Source organism: Gopherus flavomarginatus, chromosome 16, assembly GCF_025201925.1.
Source record: "Gopherus flavomarginatus isolate rGopFla2 chromosome 16, rGopFla2.mat.asm, whole genome shotgun sequence".
NCBI lineage: Eukaryota > Metazoa > Chordata > Testudines > Testudinidae > Gopherus > Gopherus flavomarginatus.
The window spans coordinates 17,572,651-17,584,860 of NC_066632.1; the positions used below are offsets into that span (position 1 = coordinate 17,572,651).

At 50.4% G+C, this 12,210-nt stretch overlaps 2 protein-coding genes across 5 annotated transcripts in view; one reads left to right on the forward strand and one right to left on the reverse strand.

Moving 5' to 3' along the window:
• Nucleotides 1-4,353, reverse strand: part of WIZ (WIZ zinc finger) — a 160,209-nt gene extending 155,856 nt beyond the window's left edge. For all 4 annotated transcript variants that reach the window (XM_050925742.1, XM_050925737.1, XM_050925739.1 and 1 more), the window contains exon 1: nucleotides 4,280-4,353. The gene's annotated coding sequence lies outside the window, so the exon portion shown is untranslated. The remainder of the gene's footprint in view (nucleotides 1-4,279) is intronic.
• LOC127035569 (translation initiation factor IF-2-like) lies at nucleotides 3,102-6,162 on the forward strand. The gene is made up of 3 exons (XM_050925588.1): nucleotides 3,102-3,117; nucleotides 4,149-4,926; nucleotides 5,599-6,162. Exons 1-3 carry the CDS (start codon nucleotides 3,102-3,104, stop codon nucleotides 5,693-5,695), a joined length of 891 nt encoding a protein of 296 aa, XP_050781545.1. The 3' UTR covers nucleotides 5,696-6,162.
• Nucleotides 6,163-12,210: the final 6,048 nt, after the last annotated feature.

The window sequence follows — 12,210 nt, forward strand, 5'->3', positions numbered from 1 at the left end:
GCGAGCTAGGGCGGTGGAATGGGGCAGGGAGCTCTCCACATACCATTTTTTTTCTATGGGTGCTCCAGCCCTGGAACACCCACGGAGTCGGTGCCTATGGGAACTAGATTCTTCCCGGCTGCTTCTTCAGGCACCCAAGTTCTTCTCTAAGGGCCTAGGCACATAAGAACAGGGGATGCTGCGGCTACCTAAGGCCTGGTTTACTCTTAAAACTTATACTGGGATAGTTATGTTGGCTAGGAGTGTGAGGGGTGTGATTTCCCCCGCCACACACACACACACACACAACATAGCTATGCCAATAAAACCTGCTATGCTGCTGAAAGAATAGTGCTCTTGTTGGTGTAGCTAATATTATTTGAAGTAGTAGTGTTCCTGTACCAGCAGAAGGACTCCTATCAGATTATGCTGTGTCTACACTAGGGCTATGCAAGCATAGCTATGCTCACATGGGCTCTGTAGTGTAGACATGAGCTACAAGCAGGGTGAGGCCAAAGCCAACAGCAGGACTGAAGTGCCAGTCACCACCAAGAGCCATCAACAGATCCAAAGCCACCAGCTGGAAAGGAAAGTCTAGGGGAAAAAAAGGCAGAGAAGAGGCAGCAGCTGGGCAACAGGTCAGCTTGCATGGGGAAAAAGAACAGCAGGACAGAGGAAAGGGGAGCAGGAGACAGCGTGATGAACTTATTTTTAAATAGGACAAATAGACACAAACACTTTCCTGATGTCACTCTTCCATGATGGATTTGCTGTAGTTATAGAGATGCTGCACAATCAGCCAGGGGATCATGAATTTGTCTTAGACACACTTCTTCCCAAAGATGCTCTCCACCCTATGAACAAGTCTGAGAATCCCATTTCATGGTACAGACTTAACAGAACAAAACACAGCTTAAAACAGCCTTTAACAAGAGAGGTGCACACAAACCCACGCCAAGTTAAAGATGCCAATGAATCCTAACTTTTGCATCAGCTATTTAACCTGTGAAATTTAAGATTACATGCAAAACAACCATTGGTGAGTCAATGAAGATAGATGAAAATAAGAACAATTGTTCTAGAATCAAATCAAACGGGAATTCAGGGAACTTGGGAAGCTCCCAAAGCAATTCTGCGCCTCTCTCCCACTCCTTAATGGCAATGCCACATCAGGGGTGAAGTCATGTTAGACAGGATCCCATAAGATTTCCCTTCCTCAGAGAAACCTCAAAAGATCAGCAAGACATCTTCCAAGCACCTGAATGGCACAAATCTTTCTCTGAAGTCACACTAATGAGAGCATTTAGCAGAGGAAGAGGGGATTTTCTTCTCCCAGAGCTGGAACTGGAGAGGGATGTATCCCCAGAGATCTTCCTTCTCTTCTGCTTACACAGTCATAGTGCCAAGGCTAGGCAGGCTGGCAAATCTAGCATCAAGCATTTAGCTATACAGGGCTTTGTTGGTATTTGGATTATCTGAACCTGGTTGGTGCTAGGATCTTCAGGGAATTTGGCTCCAGGGGTCTTCCATGACAATGAACTCACGGAAGAATCTGACAGGGAGAGATTTCCTCTCCCAAGATTTCATGCTGCAGTAAGATAAGCAGAGATATAAGCAGTCAGGGACTTCAGCAACATTATCCGGGAAAGCTATCCCTGAGGCACCTCACCCCTCCCAGGATGCCAACACTACTTTCCCACTACCAGTAGGGTCCCATGGTCACGTGGCCTTGTACATTTCTGCACAACTGTAGGTGTTTTTTAGTTGCTATCTAATTAAACTTGGTTTTGTCCCCCACCCCCAATTTAAATAAATATTCCAGCCTGTTTCATTGCAAAAGAAGCCTTCAAAACATGTCCCATGTTTAAGCAATGCTCGAGTCTGCAGAAAGCCTGAAACAACTGCTCTGGAGAGGGACAGGGGAGATGAACTGGCCTATTCACCATATTGGGCTGTACTCTGCTATTTAAAGGCCTATATTGTTAGATTATTTCACTGTTGATCACCTTCTATGCCAAAACCTGCAACTGTCTCAGACCTGCTGCCAAAGCCTCCAGCTTCTCCCTCCCTGCCAGCTCCCTCCAAGAGGGTTGCTGGCTCTCAACACAGAAATCCAAGCCTTGAAGAAAAGTGACAGTTCAGAGGCTGCGCAAAATATACTACAACGAAGGTTCCTGTACTTGTGAGGGGGAGAGGCTACATAGGAGCACAATAATTCAGGTATGATAAACCTCAAGGGATGATGCCTTACCCATTAGCATGCCCATTGCCTCCCTGCCCCAGGAAACACCATGAAGGCTACCTCCCTCAACGGGCTACCACTAGCCTCACATCCTTAAAGTACAGCCAACTGCCCTGTTGCCTTCTTTGCCCAAGCCTGTCTGAATTCCCATCACCTCTCATGCCCAGATCACCAGGAGCCTTCAATCTTTGGGCATTACCAGCCTTCCTGTCACAACTCATCCCCTACATCATGTGCATCCCTACTCCATCAACTGCACATAACCAACTCAGGCACCATCAGCATCCCTGACAGCTCCTTTACAGAGGGCTGGATCAGCCACCCTGACATAATCCAAACACAGTCACTGGCTAGGAAGAAGTTTGCAACAGATGAGTTATGTCACTTTGTGGCCTTCTGGAAGATGATCAGACAGCACAGTGACAGGCATGAGAACCTTGAATAGAAAGGTTCCCTATCTCTCCTCCTGCCACTGGTGCAGTTACTTTATGAGGTTTTACAGTTAACTCCAAAAGACTTGGCACTGTGCCTTGTCTCTATAGTAGGATTTTATCACCTTTAAATTCTCACCCTTGCTACCAATAGTTGTGCTCCATCTTCAGGAGCAGTGCTAGGAGCACTAGTGGCCACATGATATAACCAGCCCCTAGCATTTTAAGCACCCTACTGTCTCACCCTGTTCAATACAGCTCTAGATTATACTGTGGTTAGAATGCCAACAGTTGCTGGCATAGTATCCATGCTAACACTTTCACTGATGTATCTGAACCAGCAGCAGCAACAGAAGAAAACTTTAGGGAGAAAAACCCAGCATGGGTCAGGCCTGTCAGTAGCAAGCCATCATGTCCCAGAGCCCTCCCCATGCCAAGCATTGTGCCTTATGCATCGGCTGCCTGGTAAGATGATCCTCATCGTTATTGGCATTATGTTAACACCTAGGAATCCCAATCAAGGAGCATGTACCCACTGTGCTGGGAGTCTTACGGACAAGTAACAAGGCAGACAGTCCCTGCCCCAGAGAGCTCACAACCTAAATGTCAGGCAGGTCATAAGAGGTGGATACCATGCCCACAGCCTCCTTTCCTCACGAAAAGACAACTTCGTTGCTGCCTCCCAAGGCCCTATCATCTTCCCTCTCATTTCCATTCCTGGAGTGGCATCAGCCCACTGCCCCCATCCTCCCTGCCCCAGCAGTCTGCCCTCCACCCCCAGCACCTGTCTTTCAGCATGGCAGCATCCCCCTGCACTCATCTCCAGGCACCAGCCTCCCTGCTCCTTTACTCCTTAGAGCACCATCAACTCCATGTCCTGACCCTCAGTTCTATCAGATCCTCTTCAAGACAGCTGGTTCCCAACCACCCCAACAAGCCCTAGCATCAGGCTCCCAGCACTAGATCATCCCGCCGACCCCTCCCCTGACACCAGCCTTCCATCCGCAGGCACCTGAGACTGAGCCCCATAGCAATCCCTCTGCTGTCCCTCCCAGACAGCTGGATTGCCCTTCTGCCCCTTACTCCCTTCCCCGAATAGCTATGTTGTGTCCCTTCCCCACCTCGGACACCTGGGGCCCCACCCCCAGAATTCCTCCCTTACTTCCCTCACCAGGGGCCCTGCCACACTGCTGCCCGCACAACCCAAACACCTAGGGGCCTGCCCCAGCATGTCCCCTCCCCACTCCAGACACCTGGTGCCCCACCCCCAGAGCTCCCCCCTTGCCAAACACCCGGACCCCCAACATTCCGCCTTGCTCCCCTCCCTGGACACCCAAGTCCCTGCCCCCAGCAACCATCGCTCTCCACCCCGGGCACCTGGACCCCCGGCACCCCCTCTGCTCCCTCCCGGACACCTGGATCCCTGCCCCCACCCCCAGGACCCCCCGCGCCTCGCCCGGACACCTGGGTCTCTGTCCCCGCCCCAAACTGTCCAGGTTTCAGCACCCCGGACGGGGCCGCTCCCCAGGCTCCGCGCCGCCTCCCCGCAGGGCCGGGCCGGGCGCCGAGTCCCCGGCGGCGGCTCCGCTTTGTCTCCCAGCCGGCCGGGCTCCCAGCGGACACTCACCCGGTCACGCGCCGTCCCCGCCTCCCGGGCGCCCAAGGGGGCCGGGCCCGCAGGGCTCCTCAGCGGCCCCGGTGCAGCCGCCGCCGCCTCCTACCCGGCTCCGGCCTCCGCAGCAGCAGCAGCGCCGGGGACATGGTCCCTTTAAACCCCCCCCCGCCTCGGGGGCCCAGCCAGTCCCGCTGCTGCCGCTGCCTGCGCCGCTTCGGCCGCTCCCCCGCCCCTCTTCCCGCGGCGGCGCCAGAGCGCGTCACTGAGCGCGCGACAGCGCAGCCGCCGCCATCTTGGAAGAGGCAGGGAGGGCAAGTCCCTGGGCCGAGGCCGGGCCTCTCGCGCCCCGCAGCCGCCATGTTAGGAGAGGCAAAGGAGTCATTCGCCAAAAGCATGGCTTCCCTCCGCGCGGCACTGCTGGATTACGTCACCCGCAGTATGACCGTCAGGGCCCCCACCATCTTGGGAGACACAAGCCAAACTGACCCGGGTAAGCCACGCCCCATTGTCGTGGCGCAAGCGATTTGCGTCACCGAGCAGCGACGCCTGTTCTCTACCGCCATCTTAGAAGAGGCAAGGGAGGCAAAGACAAGTCCCAGGATTTCGTTCATCCTCGCGGGGCGGGGTTTCTTCCCCCCTGAGGGGATAACAGGCTTGAGGTCAGCCTCTCCTCCCTCCCTCCCACAGGTGTCAGGCTCTCCCGCGGCAGGCTCTTCTCACTCACAATGGGTGACTGGCTCAGGCTTTGCCCCGCTCCCCCTCACAGGGTGGGAGCCTCTCTGCGGGCAGCAGGCGTGGAGCTGTGCTGCAGGTGGCTGTGTGTCCTTCAGGAGACTGGGTGTAAAAGTAACCCCTGGAGCAGCGGTTCTCAAACTTAATTGCACTGCGGCCCCCTTCTGACACAAACAATTACTACACAACCCCAGGAGTGGGGACCATCTCCCAAGCTCCGCCATCCTAGGCAGGGAGGTCAAGTGGCAGGCCTGGGGCTTGAAGTCCGGGGTTCAAGCCCTCCTGCTTTGGCCCTGGGGCACAGGCTTTGGCCCCAGCAAGTCTAACTCTAGCCCTGATGACCCCATTAAAATTGGGTTGTGACCCACTTTGGGGTCCTGACCCACAGTTTGAGAACTGCTGCCTTAGAGTGATATCAGTGAATATTAACCCCAGTCATGTGACACTGATATTTTCTGCCCATCACATGATCAGTCTCCAGTGACTCAAGAAACTGGAGCAAAAAAATCTAGGCTAAGACAATGCCAAGTACTGTCATTGGCTTTGGGAGAGCAGTAGATTCCGAAGAGCATGTGACTAGCAAGCTGCTTCTTTTGCAGGTACACCACAATCTGCGCCACTACCACCAACACCACTGAAGGTCAGCCTAAAAGGAGGGCAGATGACACCAAGGAGAATACTGCCATTTCTTGCTAAGACACAATTCTGCTGATAAAAGAAACACTCCTCCAGCCTGACAATGTGAAGTGTCAGAAACCCCAAACAGGAACCAGGTAATGGAGCTGTAGTGGTGGTCATGTGATCAAAAACCCACTGATGTTCAGATAGAATTATTATCAACAGGTGTGCAATACGATTCATAGACTCCCAGGCCAAATGGGACCATTATGATCAGCTTGTCAGACCTCCAGTAGAACATGGAAGTTCCCCAAAACAATTCCTACAGCATAGTTCTTTTAAAAGTGTTCAATTTTGATTTCAAAATTGTTAGCGATGACCCTTGGAAAATTGTCCTAGTGGACCCTCACTGTTAAAAATGTACACCTTATTTTCAGTCTGAATTGATCTAACTTTAACTTCTAGCCCTTGGATTGTGTTATTTCTTTCTCTGCTATATTGAAGAGCCCATTATTAAATAGTGATTCCTCCTATAGATACTTAAGTCATCCCTTAACCATCTCGTTGTTAAGCTAAATAAATTGAGCTCTTTAAGTCTATCACTCTAAGGCATATTTTCTAATCTTTTAAATCATTCTTGTGGCAAACAGCAGAGGTTAACAGAGGGAGTTTGCCTGGGGAGAGCCCACTGAGGGTTTCATTTTGCAGGCTTCTCTGAGTAATTACTGCAACAGCTGAGGAAGCTCTTAGAAGGAAGGTAATATGCAGAGGTGAAAGTAAGCCTGTCCGGTCCCCTCTGGCATACTGGCAAGAGCCAGTACACCGTGCTGGTCCACAGCGGCTTCCACGGCGGGGATTAAAAGGGCTCTGGACTGCCCTGTAACCTGAGCCAGGGAGGGGGGAGATGTGTCAGCACCTTTGCCCAGGAAGCCGGACAAAGGAAGAGGCCAGCTGGAGGAAGTTAGTTCAGTTTCGGTTTTGGGCTGAGTGGTTGGAATTCAGGGAATCCCAAACTGGGAACTAAGCTTCCTGAACCTCCAGAAGGACTTGATTGAGGGGTCCTGGTTGTGCCTCCAAGCTCTGCTGTAACCTGCATTCCTGTTGTCCAGTAAACCTTCTGGTAGCCGTCATTGTTATCCTGTGGGTGCTCCTGGCTGGCCTTGGTGAGGTCAGTCAGGGCGCCTGGGTAGACATGGGTGCGCCTGGCCAGCCTTGGTGAGGTTGGTCGGAGGCACCTGGACAAAAATGGGAATGACTTCAGGTCATTCTCTCTCTAAGTTTTGTGTAATGGAGATTCAGTCCTGCCTGGAATATCATGCCAGCTGGAGGCTTCTGCCTCAGGCTGCTCTCCCAGTCGGCAGGATCATGTGGTCGCACCTACCCCAGCCTACCTCTTGCTCCCATGGCTCATGAAGCCTGGACAGTAGTAAGGAGCAGTCCAACTATAGGCTGAGCAAGTGCAGAATGGTGGTTCACTCTACTTCCCTGTAAGTCAACTGTCCTCCCCTTTGATCTCTGCTTGCAGAGGCAATAAAGTCAGTGTTGTTTCAAATTCATGCATTTGTAAGCAAAGTCAGGCTGAGTTGTATCCTGACATCTGGTGGTGAATTGTGGCAAGTGTGGAAAAGAACTTCAGGGGCTCATCTTGTTTGCATAGGCATACCCACCCTGCCTAGCATGAGCCCACAGCAGCCCCAAATGGTCACTTTGGCAGCTGTGGGATCCCCAGTTTCTCTGTTATTGGGGCAGGAGGAATAAAGTATTGTTACCCTGATTATGTGAAACAAGGACAATGAAACTGTTTTCTGACAGAAAGTCTCATCATCAACTAAGGAGCACTCGCTATACAAGGGACATAGGTTCCAAAACCCAGTGAATAGAGAGAATATGGCGATAGGTATGTGTACTTGATGGTTTGGGCCCCTGTTGTGGGGCTAGAACACTAATTGCATGTCCTTCTCTTTCTCCTCTACTGTTAAATAGCAGAGCTAATTTTGATTCCATTAAGAGTCTAGTTACAGATGGCTGTGCTGAATTCACTTTGGGCCAATGGTACACTAGCACTAGGGCTCCCTTACTACAAGCTGAAATCACTAAAGAGCTAAAATTACTGAGCTGAGATCACTGAGTGCTGCATTAATTAGTGGAGGAGCCTGAAGATATATTGCTTAGCAGCTGGCAGAATGGAGCAGTTTGTGGGACAGATGAAGCAGCCCATGGAACAGTGAGCAGAGCTGAACAGTTTGTGGGGACAGCTGGAGCAGAGCAGCTGGCAGAGCAGAGAAGTTTGTGGGATGGTTGGAGTGGCCCACGGAACAAGGAGCAGAGCTGAGCAGTTTGCGGGAACGGCTGGTAGAGCGGAGTAGTTCATGGTGAAGGCTGCAGCAGAACCCCACAGAGAGGCGGGGCAGTTGGCCTCGGACCACATAAGGTACCCCGCATGCCCCCTCCCCCCCTCATTTCCACCCAGGCTGGTGCAGGGGTAAAACTCTGTAGATAAACTTTTGAACTCTGGGGCTGCACTGACCAGGGACAGAGACTTTTGGGTTGTTGGACTTTTGGATGATTTTTGGTTGCTGGACTCAAGAGACTTTTGGGACTTCAGGGTGATCGGATTTAAGACCCTGGGAAGAAAAGGATACTGCTAAACTTATTTGGGGATGGGTCTTTTGCTCATGGTTTGTGTTATGAATCCTGTTTGTGGTGTTTCCTCGACATAATACTGCATTATTTCCCTCCTTCATTAAAAGGATTTTGCTACAAACTCCATACTTGCGAGAGGGAAAGTATTGCCTCCTAGAGGTGCCCAGGGGGCGGTATGTAATTGTCCCAGGTCACTGGGTGGAGGCTCAAGCTGGTTTTGCATTATGTTATTGAAACGGAACCCCCAGATACTGAACCCAGCCCTTGTTGCTGCCAATTCCTTATTAATTCATCACACAAAGGGGGGGATAAAGGCCAAGGTAGCCCAGGAGGGGTGGGGTAGTTGTAGAGGCACCCTCTAGAATCACATGCAGCTCATCATTTCTGCGGGATGTCTGGGGCTCTGAGCTGGAGCAGCCATTTGCCTCTCTGGTTCTTTAGTAGGCTTGCCTGATATTCCAGGCAGGACTGAATCTCCATTAGACAGAACTTAAAGAAATAATTGACCTGGGGAGTCATTCCCATTTTTGTCCAGGCGCCCCTGACCGACTTCACCGAGGCTGGCCAGGAGCAACTAGGAGACAGCAACAGACGGTACAGTATGACTGGTAACTGTCTTTGCCAACTTGCAAAGGCAAGGAGCTGCTGCTGTGTAGCACTGCAGTACCGTGTCTGTCAGCAATACCCAGGAGATGTACAGTGACAGTGAGCTGAGCAGGCTCCATGCTTACCGTGGTATGTTATCTGCACGGGTAACCCAGGAAAAAAGGCGAGAAATGATTTTTTTGCTGTTGCTTTCGTGGAGGGAGGGGGGGCTGACGATATGTACCCAAAACCACCCGTGACAATGTTTTTGCCCCATGAGGCATTGGGAGTGCAACCCAGAATTCCAATGGGGGGTGGAGACTGCGGGAACTGTGAGATTGCACTGTGGTAGCTAAGCTCCGAAAGTCGATGCTAGCCTCGACACCGTGGATGCACACCACTGACTTAATATGTTTAGTGGGGACACACACAAAGGACAGTATCAATCGACTTCTTAAAAAAACCCTATTAAATTGAACTAATTTCATAGTGTAGACATACCCTAAGAGAGCAGTATGACTACTCAGAGCTCCGGTATGAAACTGCAGGAAAAACCCAAGTCTCTGGATTAAGTTTAGAATTGTGAGCAACAAGGGTGGTGTCGTGGTGGGAGTCTGCTATAGACCACCAGACCAGGGGGATGAGATAGATGAGGCTTTCTTCTAGGCAACTTCTGTTAGTTGCCAGATCGCAGGCCCTGGTTCTCATGGGAGACTTCAGTCACCCTAATATCTGCTGGAAGAGCAATACAGTGTTGCACAGACAATCCAGGAAGTTTTGGAAAGTGTAGGGGACAATTTCCTGGTGCAAGTGCTAGAGGAACCAACTAGGGGCAGAGCTCTTCTTGACCTGCTGCTTACAAACCAGGAAGAATTAGTAGGGGAAACAAACATGGATGGGAACTTGGCAGACAGTGACTATGAGATGGTCGAGTTCAGGATCCTGACACAAGGAAGAAAGGACAGCAGCAGAATACGGACCCTGGACTTCAGAAAAGCAGACTTTGACTACCTCAGGGAACTGATGGGTGGGATCCCCTGGGGGAAATAATGTGAGGGGCAAAGTAGTCCAGGAGAGCTGGCTGTATTTTAAAGATTCCTTATTGAGGTTGTAGGAACAAACCATCCCGCTGTGTAGAAAGAACAGTAAATTTGACAGGTGACCAACTTGGCTTAACAGTGAAATCCTTGCTGATCTTAAACACAGAAAAGAACCTTACAAGAAGTGGAAGCTTGGACAAATGACCAGGGAGGAGTCTAAAAATATTGCTCAGGAATGCAGGAGTGAAATCAGGCAGGCCAAATCACACTTGGAGTTGCAGCTAGCAAGAGATGTTAAGACTAACAAGAAGGATTTCTTTAGATATGTTAGCAACAGGAAGGTGGCCAAGGACAGTGTGGGCCCCTTACTAAATGAGGTAGGCAACCTAGTGACAGAGGATGCGGAAAAAGCTACTGTCTTCACGAACAAGGTCAGCTCCCAGACTATTGCACTGGGCATCACAGCATGGGGAGGAGGTGACAAGCCCTCTGTGGAGAAAGAAGTGGTTTGGGACTATTTAGAAAAGCTAGATGAGCACAAATCTGTGGGGCCGGATGTGCTGCATCTGAGCGTGCTAAAGGAGTTGGCAGATGTGATTGCAGCGCCATTGGCCATTATCTTTGAAAACTCCTAGACGACTTGAAAAAGGCTAATGTAGTGCCCATCTTTAAAAAAGGGAAGGAGGAGGATCTGGGGGAAGTACAGGCCAGTCAGCCTCACCTCAGTCCATGGAGCAGGTCCTCAAGGAATCAATTCTGAAGCACTTAGGAGAGGAAAGTGATCAGGAACAGTCAGAATGGATTCACCAAGAGCAAGTCATGCCTGACTAACCTAACTGCCTTCTATTAGGAGGTAACCGGCTCTGTGGCTGAGGGGAAAGCAGTGGATTACTTGACTTTAGCAAAGCTTTTGATACAGTCTCCCACAGTATGCTTGCTGGCAAGTTGAAGTATGGGCTGGATGAATGGACTATAAGGTGGATAGATTGTCAGGCTCAATGGGTAGTGATCAACGGTTCCATGTCGAGCTGGCAGCCGGTATCAAGCGGAGTGCTCCAAGGGTTGGTCCTGGGGCTGGTTTTGTTCAGTATCTTCATTAATGATCTGGAGGATGGCACGGACTGCACTCTCAGCAAGTTTGCAGGTGACACTAAACTGGGAGGAGTGGTAGATCGCGAGAGGGTAGGGTTAGGATACAGAGGAATCTAGACAAATTAGAGGATTGGGCCAAAATAAATCTGATGAGGTTCAACAGGACAAGTGCAGAGTCCTGCACTTAGGATGGAAGAACCTCATGCACTGCTACAGACTAGGGACCAAATGGCTAGGCAGCAGTTCTGCAGAAAAGGACCTAGAGGTTACAGTGAATGAGAAGCTGGTTATGAGTCAGTGTGCTCTTTTGCCAAGAAGGCTAATGGCATTTTGGCCTGTATTAGTAGGGGCATTGCCAGCAGATGGAGGGACGTGATCATTCCTCTCTCTTTGACATTGGTAAGGCCTCATCTGGAGTACTGTGTCCAGTTTTGGGCCCCACACTACAAGAAGGATGTAGAAAAATTGGAAAGAGTCCAGTGGAGGGCAACAAAAATGATTAGGGGGCTGGAACACATGATTTATGAGGAGAGGCTGAGGGAACTGGGATTGTTTAATCTGCAGAAGAGAGGAATGAGTGGGGGATTTGATAGCTGCTTTCAATTACCTGAAAAGGGGGTTCCAAAGAAGATGGGTCTAGATTGTTCTTAGTGGTAGCAGATGACAGAACAAAGAGTAATGGTCTCAAGTTGCAGTGGGGGAAGGTTTAGGTTGGATATTAGGAAAAACTTTCACTAGGAGGGTGGTGAAGCACTGGAATGGGTTACCTAGGGAGGTGGTGGAACCTCCTTCCTTAAAGGTTTTTAAGGTCAGGCTTGACAAAGCCCTGGCTGCAGTGATTTAGTTGGGAATTGCTCCTGCTTTGAGTAGGGGGTTGGACTAGACCTCCTGAGGTCCCGCCCAGCCCTGATATTCTATGATTCTGTTCTGAGCCCTCTCCAATTTATCAATATCCTTCTTGAATTTTAGGTATTCGAACTGGACACAGGATTCCAGCAATGGTTACACCAATACCAACTATAGAAGTAAAATAACCTCTCTATTCCTACTTGAGATTCTCCTGTTTACGTATCCCAAGATTTCATTAGCTCATTTGGGCACTGGGTTATATTGGGAGCTCGTGTTCAGCTGATTATCCACCACAACCCTCAAATCTTTTTCAGAGTCACTATTTCCTAAGATAGAGCCCCCCACCCCCCAATCTTCTAAGAAGGGCTTATGTTCTTTGTTCCT

What these genes read in the sequence shown, in the direction of transcription:
- LOC127035569 (XM_050925588.1), top strand. An exon ending in GAGGGGATAACAGGCTTGAG is followed by an intron (nt 4,927 to 5,598) that starts GTCAGCCTCTCC and finishes CTTCTTTTGCAG; the next exon opens with GTACACCACAATCTGCGCCA.